The 17,099-nt window shown below is 39.2% G+C and overlaps 3 protein-coding genes and 1 long non-coding RNA gene across 4 annotated transcripts; 3 read left to right on the top strand and 1 right to left on the bottom strand.

Annotated features, from left to right (window-relative positions):
* Window positions 1-1,148: 1,148 nt before the first annotated feature.
* Window positions 1,149-5,857, top strand: LOC148877200 (PI-PLC X domain-containing protein At5g67130-like). The gene is made up of 8 exons (XM_088982777.1): window positions 1,149-3,222; window positions 3,294-3,416; window positions 3,542-3,679; window positions 3,783-3,881; window positions 3,984-4,287; window positions 4,384-4,607; window positions 4,688-4,774; window positions 5,188-5,857. The coding sequence occupies exons 1-8, from the start codon at window positions 2,791-2,793 to the stop codon at window positions 5,368-5,370; spliced, it is 1,590 nt and encodes a 529-aa protein (XP_088838903.1). The 5' UTR covers window positions 1,149-2,790; the 3' UTR covers window positions 5,371-5,857.
* Window positions 1,976-2,774, top strand: LOC148877201 (putative F-box protein At5g04010). The gene is made up of 2 exons (XM_088968971.1): window positions 1,976-2,662; window positions 2,751-2,774. Exons 1-2 carry the CDS (start codon window positions 1,976-1,978, stop codon window positions 2,772-2,774), a joined length of 711 nt encoding a protein of 236 aa, XP_088825097.1.
* Window positions 5,858-6,664: 807 nt separating the features above from the next.
* On the top strand, window positions 6,665-7,982 carry LOC148877199 (uncharacterized). The gene is made up of 2 exons (XR_016112465.1): window positions 6,665-6,769; window positions 7,659-7,982. It is a non-coding gene; the product is annotated as an uncharacterized LOC148877199 (long non-coding RNA).
* A 5,683-nt stretch (window positions 7,983-13,665) lies between these two features.
* On the bottom strand, window positions 13,666-14,412 carry LOC148877198 (small ribosomal subunit protein uS9-like). Its single transcript, XM_088982763.1, has one exon. The coding sequence runs from the start codon at window positions 14,328-14,330 to the stop codon at window positions 13,899-13,901; it is 432 nt and encodes a 143-aa protein (XP_088838889.1). The 5' UTR covers window positions 14,331-14,412; the 3' UTR covers window positions 13,666-13,898.
* Between the last annotated feature and the right edge of the window lie 2,687 nt (window positions 14,413-17,099).

The raw sequence follows: 17,099 nt of genomic DNA, 5'->3' as shown, positions 1-17,099 counted from the left end.
AAACGCTTACAATTATTCCAAATATGACCAATAAATCCACATTTGGCACAAGTTCGGGGTAGTTGTTCATAGCAAAAGCAAAGCTAGATAGGCTTGCCCTTGTAGAAGATGAATCGTCCTAGATGCAAGGGTTGTCTGAGGTCTATAATGATTTTTTTTCAAACATAGATACCTCTAAGGAGCTTCCCCGTGTGAATTTTATCTTGATTAGGTACCACTACTCCTGCTGCACTAGTAAGATAACAACTCGATTGTCCTTTACCGTCCCTCTTGGTATCATGTGGATTTGGAGCCAAACTCTATGTGCCCAAACTCTATTGCTTTACCGTCCTTTACTTGTAAATGAGTTTGTCCATTCTTCAAGAAGAATCCAACTCGATCGATAAAACCATGGACCACCCTCTAAAGCAGTAGAGCGGTCATTATGATTTATAAATGAGAACTCCAAGTCACCATCGTCTAGGAATCGAATAGTCATAGAACCCGATGTCTTCCATTGTTGCTGAACATAGGTGGCCAGGGTTTCTTCATTTACTTGTTGACGCGGGAAGAGTCCGTTAGACTTCAGGTTGACAATGAACACCTAAACTTTAAAACAAGACACTAACAATGTCTTCTTTAGAAGGGTAATTTTGACATTTTCAATAGATAACTAACAATTGATTAATGGTAACTAACACATTTTTAAAGTTTAGATACTAGATACTAACTTGACACTACCCCAAAGTTAAGGGGAGTAAAATGGAATTTTTCCTAAAAAAAAACAGCTTAAAGAGAATGGGTAGAAAAAGAGGGTAAATTACAAAGACCCCCCTATATTATGGGTCTGTGACAAAGACCCCCTGCACTTTGTTTTGGACAAACTCCCTTGTACTATGACCGTGAGACAAAAACCCTCCTTCCGTTAGCCTTTTGTCCAAAAATATTGTTACAATATTTTTTAATCCCTATAGTGCACTTCTAATAACTATTCCTTTGTGAAAATTACTATTCATCTCCCTCCACCTTCCTTCAAGGTTATAGTACAAGGGGTAAAAAAATAAAGGGTAAAAAATCCCTATGGGTCTATGACAAAGGGGAAAAAAAACAGCTTTAAGTCAAAAGAATAAAAAAAAGAAAAGGTAAATTACAAAGACCCCTGTACTATGGGGTACCCCGTGCACTTTGTTTTGCGACAAAGACTCCCGTGCACTTTCTCTCCCTCTCCCTCTCCCTCTCCCTCTCTCTCTCACCCGAGGATCGTTGCATTTCACCTGCCATTTTGGCATGTTGCATTTAATAACGGGTTCTTCCTCTGTAACCCCTTGTTCTTGGTCCTTCAACTACTGCTTTTCACCTGTCATTCGATATCGAGCCAAGCTGATTTTCAAGCTCTTCAAGCCTTCGAAAGCGAATTAGTGGATCCTCTGGGAATCTTACGGAGCTGGAATGACACAGATGGAGGGATGGGGCCATATTGGATGTGGTGGACTCGAGGATGAATGGAGAGTATGATGAGTCAGAGGTGATGATGGTTCTCAAGTTGGGGATGATGTGCTCCCACTGTGTCCCCGCTATGCGTCCGATCATGAGACAGGTGGTCAGGTACTTCGAAGGGGAAATCAGTATGCCGGAGGACTTGAGTGAGCTTGGGGACTACAAAGCTGCAGGGAAGAACGAAGAGGGGTTTGATGATTTCATATATTCCTACCCGCCGCCGTGGTAAGATGAGCTCTTATTCTTTCACGGGAGCTGGAGACGTTGATGTGGAAGTTCCTGTATCGACGTCGATGCCTCTTATTTCTGGTAAAGGTTGTTTCAAGAGAGAGTGATCTCTTTTTCTCTTCTACCCAATTTATCTATGCTCTTTAATTTCTGTTGGGATTCCCCTGCTGCATTGCCTCGCTTTAATGTGTTTGAATGTAACTGAGTTACTTCTGGCTTGTACACTGCTCACCCCCTAATCAAGTGAACACACCAGAAGAAGAGAAGGAAAATGGAAGTGAACATCTCTGCATCTCACAGACTCTCGAACCATCCTCCTCCATGGGAAGTCCTCCTCCTCGTTGCTTACTACCTTGACCCCAAGACTCTAGCCATGGCGTCATGTGTCTGCAAGTCGTGGTCCGTCTCCATGTCCTCAGACCACCTCTGGAAGCCCATATGCTTCACTTACTACCCCTCCCTCTCCACCCTCCGCCTCCTCGACACCGCCGTCTCGTATCACCGCCTATTCGCTCTAGGACAGAGCTCATGCAAGCGTCGTCTACGCAGCCCTTCAGTACCCCATATCTCCCTCGACCACCTTATCTTCGCCATGGACATCATCCACGGCGATTCAAACATTCTTACTCTTGCAAAATCCGACAGAGATCTCAACAACCGCTGGAACGGGGTATTTCGATTTGATATTGAGCTTCACGGCGACAACAGATCGATGATAGAGATGTCTGGAGAGGTGAGAGTCACATGGACGGTAGTACTAAAAGGTTGGAGAGGAGTTTTCTCCATGATGGATCGTAAGGGGAAAGGAAGGCTTGTTGCGGCAGGCAAGAGGTGGTTCTCGAAGGAGCTTCTGTCGCCGGGGTGTTGCTCGAACGCGGTATCAAGTGGTCTTGTGGCAGAGTTGGGACTGGAATTCTCTTATGCGAGTGATGGTGATGAGAAGAGGAGGGTGGAGAAGGTGAATATGGGTATATTGACTGTGGTTAGCTGGGGATATTTGGGCATTGATGATGGTCTGAGATACTTGCAGCATTTTCTTCTGCCAGCTGTTGTGTGGGAGAGAAATGTGAAGGAAGGCTGGGAAAGATGAACAATATTTTTAAAGAAGGAATAGTTATTAAAAGGTATTGTAACGGATTTTTTAGACGGAAGACTAACGGAAAGGGATCTTTATCTGACGGTCATAATACATGGGGTCTTTCTCGCAAAACAAATTACAGGGTCTTTCTAATTTATCCAAAAAGAAGAAAAAAAAAAAAAAAAAAAGATGAAGCCCGCCTCAAGTTACCAAAAAGACATACATATGTCTTGCTTTGTGTTGCGCTCTCGGTATCTCCACTCTTGTCCCGTCTCTCTCCGTTTCTTTCCCTTCCCGCTCTGCACTCGTCGCTTCCCATGTTAGCCTGTTGCACATACCACGGGAAGAAATGCAGAGCGGCTGCAGATGTATTGCTTCTCTTCTTCTTGATCTCAATTTTCTTTCTCGGTTCCAGCGCTTGCTCCGGCGGGAATTGCCAGGTTTGTTCTCTCTGCAGACATTCTCTTTCCTTCCCAGTTTTCTCAACCTCAATAGAACTTCTGACTCTCAGCTTCTCGATTCGTGTTCCTTGCCCACCGACTGTGGGCCCGGTCTGTACTGCGGGAACTGTCCTGCAAGTGGGAAGACAGAGCCCACTTGCACCAGAGGCCAAGCCATCCAACCAACATCAATAGTGAGTTCTTCCTTTCTTCTTGATTTCTTTTCTTTTTTTTCTACAACCCATATCTGTCTTTATGCTTTAAACACAAATTCTTAATTTCATGCGGCATCTGAGTTACTGTTTCTGTCTGTTCGTAGATCGCGGGGCTTCCTTTTAACAAGTACTCCTGGTTGGTAACCCATAACTCATTTTCCATCGTCGATGCACCGCCTCTGACTGGTATTCAGAGGATGACATCTTACAATCAAGAAGACTCTGTTACTAATCAATTGAGGGTATGCGTCAATAATTAGAATCCTTTTCACTAAAACTTCAATTCCCAGTGACTATTTCTTTATTTGTGACTAAATCAATCTTGAGATTCTGGGTCTTGTTTAGAACGGTGTGAGAGGGTTGATGTTGGACATGTACGACTTCAACAACGACATCTGGCTCTGTCATTCAATGCGTGGGCAATGCTACGACTTCACTGCTTTTGTAATCTACAGAATTGTTTAACCAATTTAATTGTACACAGTTTCTTGTGCCTGCCATCTTTAGTAAAATAATATGGCTATTGCGCGCTGATTGCATTTTCAGGAACCTGCAATCAACACCTTAAAGGAAGTGGAAACATTCCTCAGTGAAAACCCATTAGAGATTGTGACCATTATAATTGAGGACTATGTGCATACACCCAAGGGGTTGACAAAGCTTTTTACTGATGCTGGTTTACTCAATTATTGGTTTCCTGTCTCCAATATGCCAACAAAAGGTGAGGACTGGCCCGCTGTGACTGACATGGTTGCTGAAAATCACCGGCTTCTGGTGTTCACTTCTGATGCATCCAAGGAAGCTAGTGAAGGAATTGCATACCAATGGAGATTCATGCTGGAAAATGAACGTAAGCACTGAGCACTAAAACCTTCCATGTATTTGAAACTTCAATGTTTCATCCTTTTAAATACAGTATGTAAATTTGTATTATAATTGGTTTCAGATGGAGATCCTGGTATTGTACAAGGCTCATGCCCAAACAGAAAGGAATCACAACCGCTAAATTCCAGAAGTGCATCTTTGTTTCTACAGAACTACTTCCCTACATTTCCAGTAGAATATGAAAGCTGCAAAGAGAATTCAGCTGCTCTTGTTGGGATGATTGGTACTTGTTACAAAGCTGCTGGAAATGTGATGCCTAACTTTCTGGCTGTTAACTTTTACATGGTATAACGACTTTTTTTGTTTTTTGTATATGGAAACCCATATACACAACCAGCATCCTAATGAGAAAATGGGTTATGCAGAGAAATGATGGAGGAGGCGTTTTTGATGCTCTTGACAGAATGAATGGCTTTACATTATGTGGGTGTACTACTGTCAGCGCATGCCAGGTTTATGTCTACTGCTTATCAATCTTATCTGAAGGCTTAGTATTTGATAACTCACTGCAATTGCTTAAAGATCCTACTTCCATAAGATAAAAATGAAGCATGTATCGGTATGACAGGAAGGAGAGTTACCTTAACCCTTGCCTGTAAGATGGCTGAGTGCACAAGCTCTTGGTTAATTTTTTTTTATCAATAGTTCTTGGCTAATTTTTCCCTGAGTCAATATATGCATCTCTTTCTAATCTTTTTCAAACAACACTTGAATTAGGAAGTAGTTTGGTCAGGATCCACAGTCAATTGGATCCATGGCATATGGTGGAGAATGGCTTAGTCCAACCTCTCATGGTGAGTTGGTGACATGTATATTGTGGACAAAACTCTTTGTAAGACTCATTTTCCTGATGGAACTTTTGCAGGTTGGAGCACCAATGGGATCTTGCAAGGAAACTGCATCAACTAATAGAACTCCTACAACCAGAACTGGTGGTAGTTTCTCTGGATATGTTCAGTTGTCAGGTTCTACTTCACAAAACCATTTTTCAGATTGGTTCATTCTCAAACCATTCTGCCTTCCATTGATGGCATTTTTGTTACTTTAATTAATAGCACCGGGACATAACTAATCTGTGTGTATGCTGCCTTGATTAGCCTAATTAGTCATTACCTAATTCTTGGAGTCCAAAAAGTTTCTGCACTGCTAGTGGGAGATAAAAACAAACTAGCTGGAGATATAGAATACAATTGAGGCAACAACACTCTTGAGTTCTCAGACCAAAATCTGGTAGTTAAGGTGTGCACTGTGCTTGGGGTTTGGGGATAGATTATTGACAAGAGAGATTGAAATACAGCACACATGGTGCTTCGGGTATGTGCCACTTTAGGAATTTTCTTTTGGTTGTGCTTCAGCACTAGTTTTGGTTTCTGAGACGGATTATCAGGGAATCTTTTCTTGCTGTTGTATGAGAAATATCATAATTTTATGTGCACTTCTCATTGAGTTTTTTTCCATTCCTCTCCTTGGTAGGAGGTTTTGATAATATACTTTGGTTTCTGGGTCTTCCCAATCTAAGTTGAATGTTTTATGTTCGTTTTGGTTATACTGGTTAGATGTTCCATTGTTTTGTATATGCATGAATTGTTTAGAAATCATGTTAATTCATTTATTATAGGACTGATTATTTACATGGAAAGCTTTGGATGTATACAACATATTGGAACATGGTCATGCACAATTGGAACAATCAAGAGGGGACTATACAGTGTATTTCTGATATGAAGAGTTGGCATTTGGCAATTGGTTAATCTTGAGAGAGATCCTCTCAGGTATCATTGCCAAATGACAAGGATTGAGTTCTATCTCTGATTTTTTATCACACTAATGGCAACATATGGAATTTTAAAAAGTGGAAGCAGATGATTGTTAATTACACTTGCTTTCATGCATTCAACTCTTCAAGGTTTACTTGTTAGATAGCTAAGCTGAAAGACACTAGGTTTCTAGTAAAGGATGATTATATTTTCCATTTTATCAGGTCATACATTAATTGGTGCAGCATATATACAAAGGATACTGTCTTAGTAATATAAATGTGGAAAAAGAGAAAGGAACCATGGAAGAAGACACCAAATTTCGCCATACTCCTGCATTAGTGGCAAATTCATAATTTTTGGATGATTAAAATTTTGGTCAATTTGAGTTTTTTAATTATTATTTATTTTGTTCGTATCCTAGGAATATGTTTAATAATCTTAAAGGGAAGTAGTTTAAACTTTAAAGAGTGATATTAGAGAATTTATAATTTTGAAAAGTTGAAGGTACAAGCTATTTACTTTTTCTTTTAACCTTTTTTAAAGACTCAAAACTTAATTGTTTTGCTTGCTTTTGGTGTTACCAGATGACTTATCCAGTTATCTACCACTGAGATCAATACCTTGTAAAATTTGATACGTTTTTAGAGAGTTACGACCATCTTACTGCTGGGGCATTGGTATGCTAAGGTATTTGAGTTTTTATAAAACTTCCAGTCTATCTTGGAGTTTCTTTTGGTTTGTTTAATTTTACCAGTCTATCGGGTCACTGTCAGTAAATATTCTCTTACCCCCCCCCCCCTCTCTCTGTAGTTCCTCTTCTAAATGATCTATCTCTTTGTCATCTACTCTCTCTTCTCTTTCCTTCTAATTTCTGTCATTCCTTGGTGGACAGCAAGTTGCCTACTTGTCCATCCCTATTTGTCATCCTTGTTCACTGAAAGCTCCTTGTTTAAGTATTCAAAGGACATCCAGTTAAATAACTAAGCAAACTCAAACAACATCCATGCAGAATAACCTTTATGTGGGAGTCAAAATACACTAGGTGATAATCTTGCAAGTGCTTCCCACCCCTTAAATGGCAATTTAGGGGAATCCAGTACAGAAGAAGAAGAACAAAACTCTTCTTCCTTCCCTCCTCATCTTCCTCTTGAGGAGGGTTATTCCTCCTGCATTCTGAACCTCATTTTTCAGGTAGTGGAACACTTTGCATCACACCACGTCTTAAAACATTGGCTTGTATCAGCTAGAAATTATGCTTCTGCGAACCATCAGTCAGCAACACTTCCTACATTAAATAGAATTATGTTTTAGAACCAACACTACTGTTAGAGAACCTATTACCAATTAAAATCTAGGGAGGAAACTATTATTCCTGCAGAACATGTAGGGCATTGGTTAACGTTGTACTGTCTGAGCTAATTGTTTCTCCAAACTTAGTCAACCTTCTCTTTCTATTGAAAGTTAATAAAACCTGAACCATAGGAAGCAAAAAGGTAGAGAAGACGGAGTTTAATGCTAATTTCTAAATTTCTGGAAAATTTATGAATATTCTAACAATGGATATGACACTAAACAGGGTGGAAAGGCAGAACAGGATCGTGTAACCATTCACATATGGTTGGTAACTTGTGACGAGGCTATATGGAAAACTAAAAGTTCTAAATAGTCCTTGATGGAAACAATTCATGTTCTCCATCTACTGAAGCTGATTCTATGTTCTAAAACCGAGGAAATCTTTCGCTTCATTCTAAAATCGGGTTGGGTAATGCTGAAGGAACACAACTTCTTTAGTTGTTTATGCAGTTATCCCACTGATTATTGTGTACTCTCAAATTTTCACCTCCATACCCTTGCCTTTTGTGGGCTTTGGTATTAACTTGATATCATGATGAAAACTATCATATAACAAGTGCAGTTGAGAGTTGTAAATAGGGTCGACTATACCACAGATATATGTCGGATTCCCAGACATCCGACATACAAGAATACAAGTAGCAGTAGCCCGGGGGGAAATGATCAACTAGATTGATATCTCCCGACTAGCCCAAATTGGCCAACCGGTCAGCAGGTTGGTTCAACGTGAGTAAAACTGGTTGGTATGGATCCTTCTTCAACTAGCCTCGCGCACTCCTCATTGTTCCCATGTGTTCTCCATGGTATCTGAGAATGACTTGACTATTCAGGCAATCCATAACTATCTTTGAATTCCCCTCTATCCACACGTTGCCATCCACACAGTAGAGGCACCGATTTTTCTTGCGACAGCTTCCAGAATTTTGCCATTATGGCCCCTACAAGGCAACCCTTTTTTATAATAAAAGAAAAGATATGAAAAACCAGCAGGTGTACCTTGGGCGGGCTTGGGTAAGGATTTCGTTAAAATTTGAATGGGCCCAGTTAAGAAACCCAGGCCCGATCGAAGCCTTATTCCAAATATATGGGTTCGGCTAAATGCCTTATCTATTGTTAAAATTATGGTAGTTTGACCAATCAAAACTACTCCCGTTAATTTTGATGAATATGCCTTAAGAGGCCATTTGATAACAGCTGAAGTTGTTGAAATGACTTATTGCTGGTTTTTTAGTAGATAAAATAATTAAATAGCAAAATATTGAAGGGCATAGTACAAAACCCAACTTCAACCACAACCATTAAGAAACCCGCCAACATGCTTAAAAACTTATTCGTTAAAAGACAAAGCAATAAGCTTTTCAGTTTAAGCCATTACAGCCGTTAGGCCCCTTAACACAAGACGTCAAGCGTTGGACTATCATTCTAGAGATACAAGTTTTCAGCAATTAGAGCTCAATGCCGGCAGTCAACCGTATTTTGTGCTTCCAATTCCATACCTTGAAACGACCATGTGTAGCACCAGACGTCACTTTGATTACCGTTTAAGGAGTTGAGAGTCCTTTCATTCATGTCGCCGTTTGCCCAAGGAGAGTATCCGAGTAAGATGGTTACACTTATACTAACCGGTTGGCTATTCCACCACTAACAATTACAAATCAAATGGCTGAGCATGTATCAAGAACCAAACACACAGGTGGTCAAACCTTTTATTTTCTCATTTCTCCCTTGAAACTTGAAAGATCAATCATATAACGCACTCTAAAATGTTCTTCATTGAGTTGTGTTCGTATACTAATTTTGTTTTGGGCCTTCTGTTGACTGTTGGTGCCTGGTCCGCAAAGCTCGTATACTGCTGCCCACTTTTTATAGAAGGGCAACAATTAGCGACAACCTAACCAGGCAACCATGTTAATCAACCATGGGCTTTAAAATGTTCATCATATTTTTTGTTGCCTTCTATTCATTTGGGTTTTGACGCTAATGATTGACTGAAAATGTAATGTTTTCATATTACATAACTGAATAAGAGCATTCCAAACAAACTAACATTCAAAAGAAAAAACCTACAAGGTTTTCTGAGGTTGACATGGAACATTTTTTCACCAATGTCATGTGGGTTCCAACGATGTGTATATATGGTTGTCATATGATCTACATACCATATTATAGATCATAATCATAGTAGCACCCTGGGCTCAAAAGAAAGTAATAAGCATATACCTATGCTAAAAAGAAGATGCACAAGTTCAGTGGGAAACAAACACCACAAATATAGAGTTCAAACAGCACAAGAATGTACTAGTCATATACACTTTAATCCAAGACGTGTGAAAATCGGATGATGAGTTTATGATGACCTACGTGGATATAACGTTGTCCCTTCCACAATCCCAATGGATGGGAATGAAGAACTGCATTCTCATTTCTATATCCCTTGCATAAAAGTTTCCCCCATTGCTTTTACATCACAAATTCAAGGAGAGGCAAAAAACATGGAGCTTCATCGATGCCTAAAGCTATATTGTTTTTGAGAAGTCCTAAAAGTATAAATTTTACATTGAAACTTAACAGATGATTTTTCTAAAAGGACTTGATGAAAACAATCAAGGGAAGGGCAAATTTCTTAAACTACCCTTACTAAGCTAATTTCTTCTTCTTCTTAGTTTTGTTCTCTGTTTCCTGGTTTAAAACAGTGGTTATGCCCCATTTTTCTCCTCTTCCTTTTTGTATCTTTTCTCCAAGTTCTTTGAATCATTTTATTGGACTAAAACAGGGGCTCCGCCCCCTTCTTTTGTTCTTAAATTTCCTGCATGTTTTCAGCTTTTTTTTTCTCATTATTAGTGTCTGAAACAGGGGCAGAACAGGGGCTCCACCCCTTCTTTTATTTATTTATTTATTTATTTATTTTTGACAAATAACATCAATTCCATTAAAATAATGAATAGATACAAGATCCCATTACAGGCGTGAGGAGCAGCCTCTCCAAACCACAAATACACAAACTACAACAGAGAAAACATGAATGTTGAAATTAAAACAATAGTTACAATTGTGCCCAGAACAATGTTTTCCTATTTATCCCTTGTTTTGCCAAGACATTAGCAAAAGCATTAGCTGATCTCCCAACCCATTGTACTGTTATAGACATATTTCTTGTCAGCCATTTGAATTTTTTTAACTCATTTTTGTAACCCCAAGTGACATCCTCCGGATTATTTAACCAGTCTACCACTGTCTTAGAGTCTGCTTCAATCAGAAACTGCTCCACGCCCACTTCTTTTGCAAGAAGTATTCCTTGTATTGCAGCTAGCAGTTCTGCCCGGATAGAGTTCCCAACTCCTAAAGGGCCAGAGTAGATTAAGACAACCTCTCCAGCCTCATTCCTCAGTACACTTCCCATCCCAGAGGGACCCGGGTTACCCTAGCTACTCTCATCAAAATTCAGCTTCAAAGAACCAAGAGGGGGGATCCAGCTAGTCACTGCCCTTCCCTTGTAGGAGGAACAGCTTGCTACCAACTTTTATTTTAGTATTTTTTCACCAGATTTTCTGGGTCTAGAACAGGGGCTCCGCCCCCTTCGTTTGTTCTTAATTTCTTACATTTTTCAGCTTTTTTTTGTTCTCATCATTGGTTTCTAAAACAGGGGCTCTGCCCATTCTTTTCTTCTTCATGTTTCTTTTATTTTAATATTTTTTCACCAGCTTTTCTGGATCTAAAACAGGGGCTCCGCCCCCTACTTTTCTTTTTCATTTTCTTCTTTTATTTTAGTATTTGTTCCCTATTATTCTTGATCTAAAATTGGGGCTCCGCCCCCTATAGTTCTTTCAAATTCTAACATCTAACTTGTAAGTTGCAAGTCTAATATATTGTTTTGCCTACTTGAAGCAACACTGCAAGAAATACAAGCACAAATGTAAGTGCAGAACACAAAAAACCAAAATAACTAGTTCAAAAGAGGTAGAAATCCATTGGCAAGCCTTATTTTTGAATTCCATCGCCTAGGCAAGGGCTAGGCGCCCCATGATCGCGCCTAGCCTCGCCTTGGCGCCTTGAAAATTATGGCCCTCACAGCATCATTCCAGGCTCACATACACCCTGTAGTAACTTGCAAAGAGGGAAAACCAAATTCATGCCACAGCGAGTTGCAGCGGTGATGACGATACAAGGGAAGGGGAAGGGGGAGAGAGAGAGAGAGAGAGAGAGTTACAAAGGGGAGAGTAAGTGAGATTGAAGAGGAGAGGGGTTGCCGCCACTGGTTCAGTGCTGCATAAAGCGGAGAAGATGAACAGAGATTTCTTGGGGGCACAAAATACATGGTAATCTGCTCTCCTCCTTCAGATTTGCTGCATGCTATCAGATAAGAAAAAAAGAACATTGAGGAAGCCACAACCATGTCTCCTGTTGCAAATGTGGATTTCCCAACACATTCTTTGTGTTCTGAACATGAACGTCAATGGGAAACAGAAGATCATTTTTGCTTTGGCTTCGATCGAGGGTATTGATCATCGTTTTGCCAATGTCACAAGATACGTGATTTACTATGTAGAAGCAAGGAACTCTTCTTGGGCTCAAAGATTCTAACCAAAGCTAGCTTGGGTGCGTCCTTGAGGAGAGACAAAGGAGTCATGGTCCAACCCATGAGTTCGGACCTACTCGCCCCACCCACAAGGCAAATGGCAATTCTCGACCGCTTCAACTCTTTCTTCTTCGCCAGCAAATGATTCATTAACCTCTTTGTCTCTTTCCCTGTTTCAAAGCTCTTCTCCTCACTTCCCTAATTTCAGAGAGAACTATAGTCTTATTATGGTTTCTCTTAAGGGAACAGGATTGCCTAAACAGGAACAATCTGAAACTTCAGACCTGGGCAGATGTGGGTAAATCCTTTGGGTGGAGGCGAAAGATTTCCAATTGAAGATGTGTTTTAGGAACCATCTTCCAGCAGCGAAAAAACATATTAATAAACCTAGAGAGCTTTGGGACTTCAGATTTGTCAATTGGCTAAACAGTAGGGATAGTTTAAGAAAGTTGCCCTCCAGAGAACTTCAATATAACCCAAGACAAACAAACTTTAGATCTTCAACCATAACCTAGCAAGGATTTTCCTATTCTGCCATTAAATTGCAAATCTGTCAAGCAGTTAGCTGTTAACTATATATGGACCATCTGTTAGAATAACAATACGACACATCTGCATAAAAAGGCACTTCCTCATCATTGTTAATATCATCTAAGCCTAGTCCCAAGCATATGAGGTCGTCTGAGACCTGAGGACAATTCTATATATCATTTCCTTTTTATCTCCCAGCTTATTTGTGTTTTATTTGACATAAATGAACAGCTAAAGTACAAGATGAATACCATTTTTGGAATCGGATTTTAATTAGTAGCAAAGGAAACAACATTATATCCTCAGACATGTCCCCAAGACCCTGTTTTCTTATCTTGCCAAACCAGATTCTTAATACATGTTGTATTCTGAATTCTAACTCCTTTGTCAGTGATAATGTAACAATCAGCAGCACCAAAAATTAACTCCTCTAGAAGGTAGAAGCTATACGTTACCAACTTACAGTATCAGTTTCATATGCATTAATACTCTGTATTCAAGAGTTATTGGGATATCTTGAAATAACAGAACATAGGCAGTGAGCTATGAAGAACAACATAAAACTCACACCGGATTTGCTGAATGCACCCAACTGCCACGCAGATTATGATCACCAATATTGCAATCTACCTAGTCCTAGACTGCAAGTTGCTATTCACATAGTAACCTCCTAAATCTAAAAGATAATTTTCTTCAAAACCAACAGATATGATTTGTTTCTGTTCTAGTAGCCCACCCCCATATATTTTCTATCTTTTCTTTTATTGCTTCGTTTTATTCTCATAAACATGTTGGTTTTCCATGTTTTGATATGAGATTTATACTTCATTTATTTCAAGGGGAATATGGTAATTATTAGTTATAGATAATTGTTGATTACAGATTACTATGGCACCTAGATAAAATACCGTAAAGATCCCTAACTAAAAACAACAACTAAATATGTTAAATCTCTTAGAAGCCTAAGCCACTACCGGAAATTGTGAACCCAATCAATTTAAACAACTAAAAAAATGTAAGATTGGATGACAAACTAGCAAGACAACAAACAAATGAAAGAGTAGAATCGTAGGAACTAAAATGTAAACCCCGGTATGAAACTTATAATGGAAAACAAATGCAGTTACTATTTAAATCCGGGGGCCTAATTTCATCATTCAGCAGGGAAAAATCGTAAAGATGTCTAACAAAAAAACCAACACACTCAGCATAGGAAATATTAAAGTGTGTCCAGATCTCCCGAAAACAATAACCGACTTTGGTATCCTTTCTTCCAATTATAACTAAAAAATTATACATAAAACAAAAACAGAAAAAGAGAAACACCTCTCCATTTCGAACTTTTTTCTCCTCCTTTCAACGGTAAGATTTCTGGAAGCGAGCACGGGCACCTCGTCCACCAAACTTTTTAGGCTCGCAGCGTCTTGGATCGGCCACGAGCAGGGTCCTGTCGTACCGGACGAGTATGTCCTTGATCTCTTTCTTCGATTGTTCATCGACATACTTCTGATAGTAAGCCACAAGCGCTTTAGCAATGCTTTGACGGATGGCATATATCTGTGAAGTATGACCTCCTCCACGAACCCTAATCCTCATGTCAACCCCCGAAAATCGATGACGACCCAAAAGGAGGATTGGCTCATAAGCCTTGTAACGGAGAATCTCCGGCTCAACAAGTTCGATCGGGCAGCCATTGATCTTGATGAGGCCTCTACCCCGCTTGCAGTAGGTCACTGCAACAGCGGTCTTCTTGCGCCCAAAGCACTGAACCGATTCCACAGCCGCCATTCCTTCCTCTTGCTCTCAAAACCCAAAACCACCTGCAAACGGTAATCAAGCGGGAAAGAGTAAGCAGAGACAGAGAAGGAACTACAATATACCGCGATTGTTTCCTTTTATATGTGATAGCGTAGGGTTTGACTCGAGAACTGAAAAGCCCCGACTTTAATTAAAATTACAAATATGACATCGTACCTTTGCACTCATGTCATAAATAACATCATCAAATGGTGTTCCGTGGATCATGGAATGCATATTAAGAGTGTCGTATCAAATTATGGAATGCAAGTTCTGATAAATGTTGCTCCGGGTAGAACATTTCATCCTGAAAGGGGAATCACCCCTTTATTTATTTTTGTATGTCTTAAGCTCTCTCATCATACCTATATTACCTTATTTTGCATAAAACAATCTCTGAAGAAACAAGGAGTGTTAAAAAGTCTTCTGGTGAGCAAGTAAAAGTAAAAATCTACACCCAAAAAGATTATGGCTAGAAGACTAAAAATAAAAAAGGTGGACCACCCTAGAATATATCTAGGTTTACCGACAGAAGTTGGAAGATCAAAGAAAGAGCTTTTCAACCAATTGATAAGGAGGATTTAATCCAAAACTTCCAAATGGCATGAGCTGCTCCTGTCAAATGGATGTAAATAGGTTCTTCTAAAATATGTTGTTGCAGCCATATCAAACTACACCATGTCTTGTTTTTTTATTCTAAAATCCAATTGTGATGATATGGCAAAAGCCCAAAGGAAATTTTGGTGGGGGTCCCAAGAAAAGAAGAAAATCAATTGGGTTAACTGGGGTATTATAAGCAAGAATAAAAATGATGGTGGGTTGGGTTTTAAAGATCCACATTGTTTCAACAAGGCCCTCATGGCAAAACAGGCATGGAGACTCTTCACAAAAGAGAAAAATCTGTGGTGTAAAGTGATACAAGCTAGATACTTAAAAAGAAAAAAACTTCATAAATGACAATTTACCACACAGAGGTTGGGGATGGAAAAGTCTCCTAGCTGGTAAGGAAATCTTAGAAAAAAGGGGGCTTTTTGGGAAGTTAATTCATGAGAAAAGTTTAAAATACTGGATGACCCTTGGCTAAAGGACTTGCCAGACTTCAGACTAATGGGCCCAAAACCTGGAAACAATGGCCCTATCTAGGTCAAGGATCTAATAGACCAGGAGAGAAGATGTTGGAACTTAGTCACTCAAGGGAATGCTTCACAAAAGAAATGGAAAACCAAATTAAAAAAAAAAATCCCCCTAACCTCGGGTATTTGGGAAGACAGATCAGTCTAGAAGGGAAGCTCATTTGCGACTTTTACTATAAAATCAACATATTTTCTAGCAAGCGGGGAAAGGTCAGAATCCCCATCTGTAGAGCAAGCATCTCCTAGAGTCAATTTCCAAAACATAGCAAATTGGAAGGATCAATGGAAATTAAAAATAGATCCCAAGATTAAACATTTCATCTGAACATGTTTGTGGAATGCAATAGTTGTCAAAACTAATTTAGCCAGAAGGAACCTGACTCAATCCATAATCTGTTCAATCTGTGCAAAGGGGTCGGAATCAATAATGCATGCTCTTTTCAAATGTAACCATGCTAAGGCTATCTGGTTTGGCTATCTGTTTGGGTATAATTCGGATATGGCTCCAAACGAATTTAATAGATGGTTCTCAGGTTAGATAGGAGACTGCAATAAGTTGAAGGATAGGAAAGAAGAGCTCCTAAACTACTCAGCCTTAGTGCTATGGACAATTTGGAAAAACAAAAATACATTTATTTTTGACAATGAAGTGCCTAACCCGAATATATCTCTTTTGTCTCTAAATAGGGCTTGGAAGGAGAGGATGAAGACTTCGCTGAAAAAATGGCCAGGTACTTTGCAAGTGCCTAAAGAAGAAATGTCAGTTTTTTTATGGTAGCCCCAGAGCCAAATGTTTTGAAATTCAATGTGGATGGCACCTTTTTAAGTGAGGGCAAGGCAGGTTTTGGAGTGGTTGCCAAAAACCATTTTTGATGCTATGAAGCCATTAATTTTGGCCCTTCGTCAGATGCTACATCTCTCCAAGTAGAATCTTACGCTTGTCTCCAAGGTGTTAAGTTAACAAAGGTAATCAATAGGGGCCCTTTTGTGGTTGAAAGCGACAACAAAACTCTAGTGCAAGCTTTGGTTTCTAAGAATATTACTGGAGCTTTTGATGCATTTGTTATTTGTAAAGGTATTTTGGACAAATGTAAAGACTTAGATTGTTCTTTTGTTTTCTCTAGGAGGGAGAGCAATTTGCTAGCTCACAATCTTGCAAAAAAAGGACTTATACTGAAGTGATTCCCCTTTGGCTAGCAAATTGGGTGGACTCTCCACCTTCTTTGTAATCTCCTTTGTTTTAATACTATTGTCTCCTTACCAAAAAAAAAATCATCAAATATCTCTTCTACCATCCATTTCCACTAACCCAATCCACACTTCCATAGATAAGGCCTGAGCAACAAGGTGAACCAATGGTGATATCACAATTATGTTCTAACCCAATCAATATCCGAATCGAGTTTAGTATCGAACCAAATCATGCAATATTTGAATTTGAATCTAATTACAAATTATGATATCCGTATTTGATTCAATATTCGCTTATTGAAAATTAATATTCAAATTCAAATTTTATTAAATATTAGAATCTTTGACTTGATTCAAATTTGACTAATTAATTATTTTAGGTAATTAATAGATACATAAAATATATTTTTATTTATATAAATTATCTATATAATTT

This window comes from Nelumbo lutea, chromosome 1, assembly GCF_056320005.1.
Source record: "Nelumbo lutea isolate HS-2025 chromosome 1, American lotus-T2T, whole genome shotgun sequence".
Classification (NCBI taxonomy): domain Eukaryota; kingdom Viridiplantae; phylum Streptophyta; class Magnoliopsida; order Proteales; family Nelumbonaceae; genus Nelumbo; species Nelumbo lutea.
Note: the sequence above shows the minus strand (reverse complement) of the source record. Positions and strands in the feature narration are given on the sequence as shown.

What these genes read in the sequence shown, in the direction of transcription:
- LOC148877201 (XM_088968971.1), top strand. Translation starts at nt 1,976, where the DNA reads ATGGAAGTGAACATCTCTGCATCTCACAGACTCTCGAACCATCCTCCT. An exon ending in AGAAGAGGAGGGTGGAGAAG is followed by an intron (nt 2,663 to 2,750) that starts GTGAATATGGGT and finishes TTCTTCTGCCAG; the next exon opens with CTGTTGTGTGGGAGAGAAAT.
- LOC148877200 (XM_088982777.1), top strand. Translation starts at nt 2,791, where the DNA reads ATGAACAATATTTTTAAAGAAGGAATAGTTATTAAAAGGTATTGTAAC. An exon ending in GCTCCGGCGGGAATTGCCAG is followed by an intron (nt 3,223 to 3,293) that starts GTTTGTTCTCTC and finishes TCTGACTCTCAG; the next exon opens with CTTCTCGATTCGTGTTCCTT. An exon ending in CCATCCAACCAACATCAATA is followed by an intron (nt 3,417 to 3,541) that starts GTGAGTTCTTCC and finishes GTCTGTTCGTAG; the next exon opens with ATCGCGGGGCTTCCTTTTAA.
- LOC148877198 (XM_088982763.1), bottom strand. Translation starts at nt 14,330, where the DNA reads ATGGCGGCTGTGGAATCGGTTCAGTGCTTTGGGCGCAAGAAGACCGCT.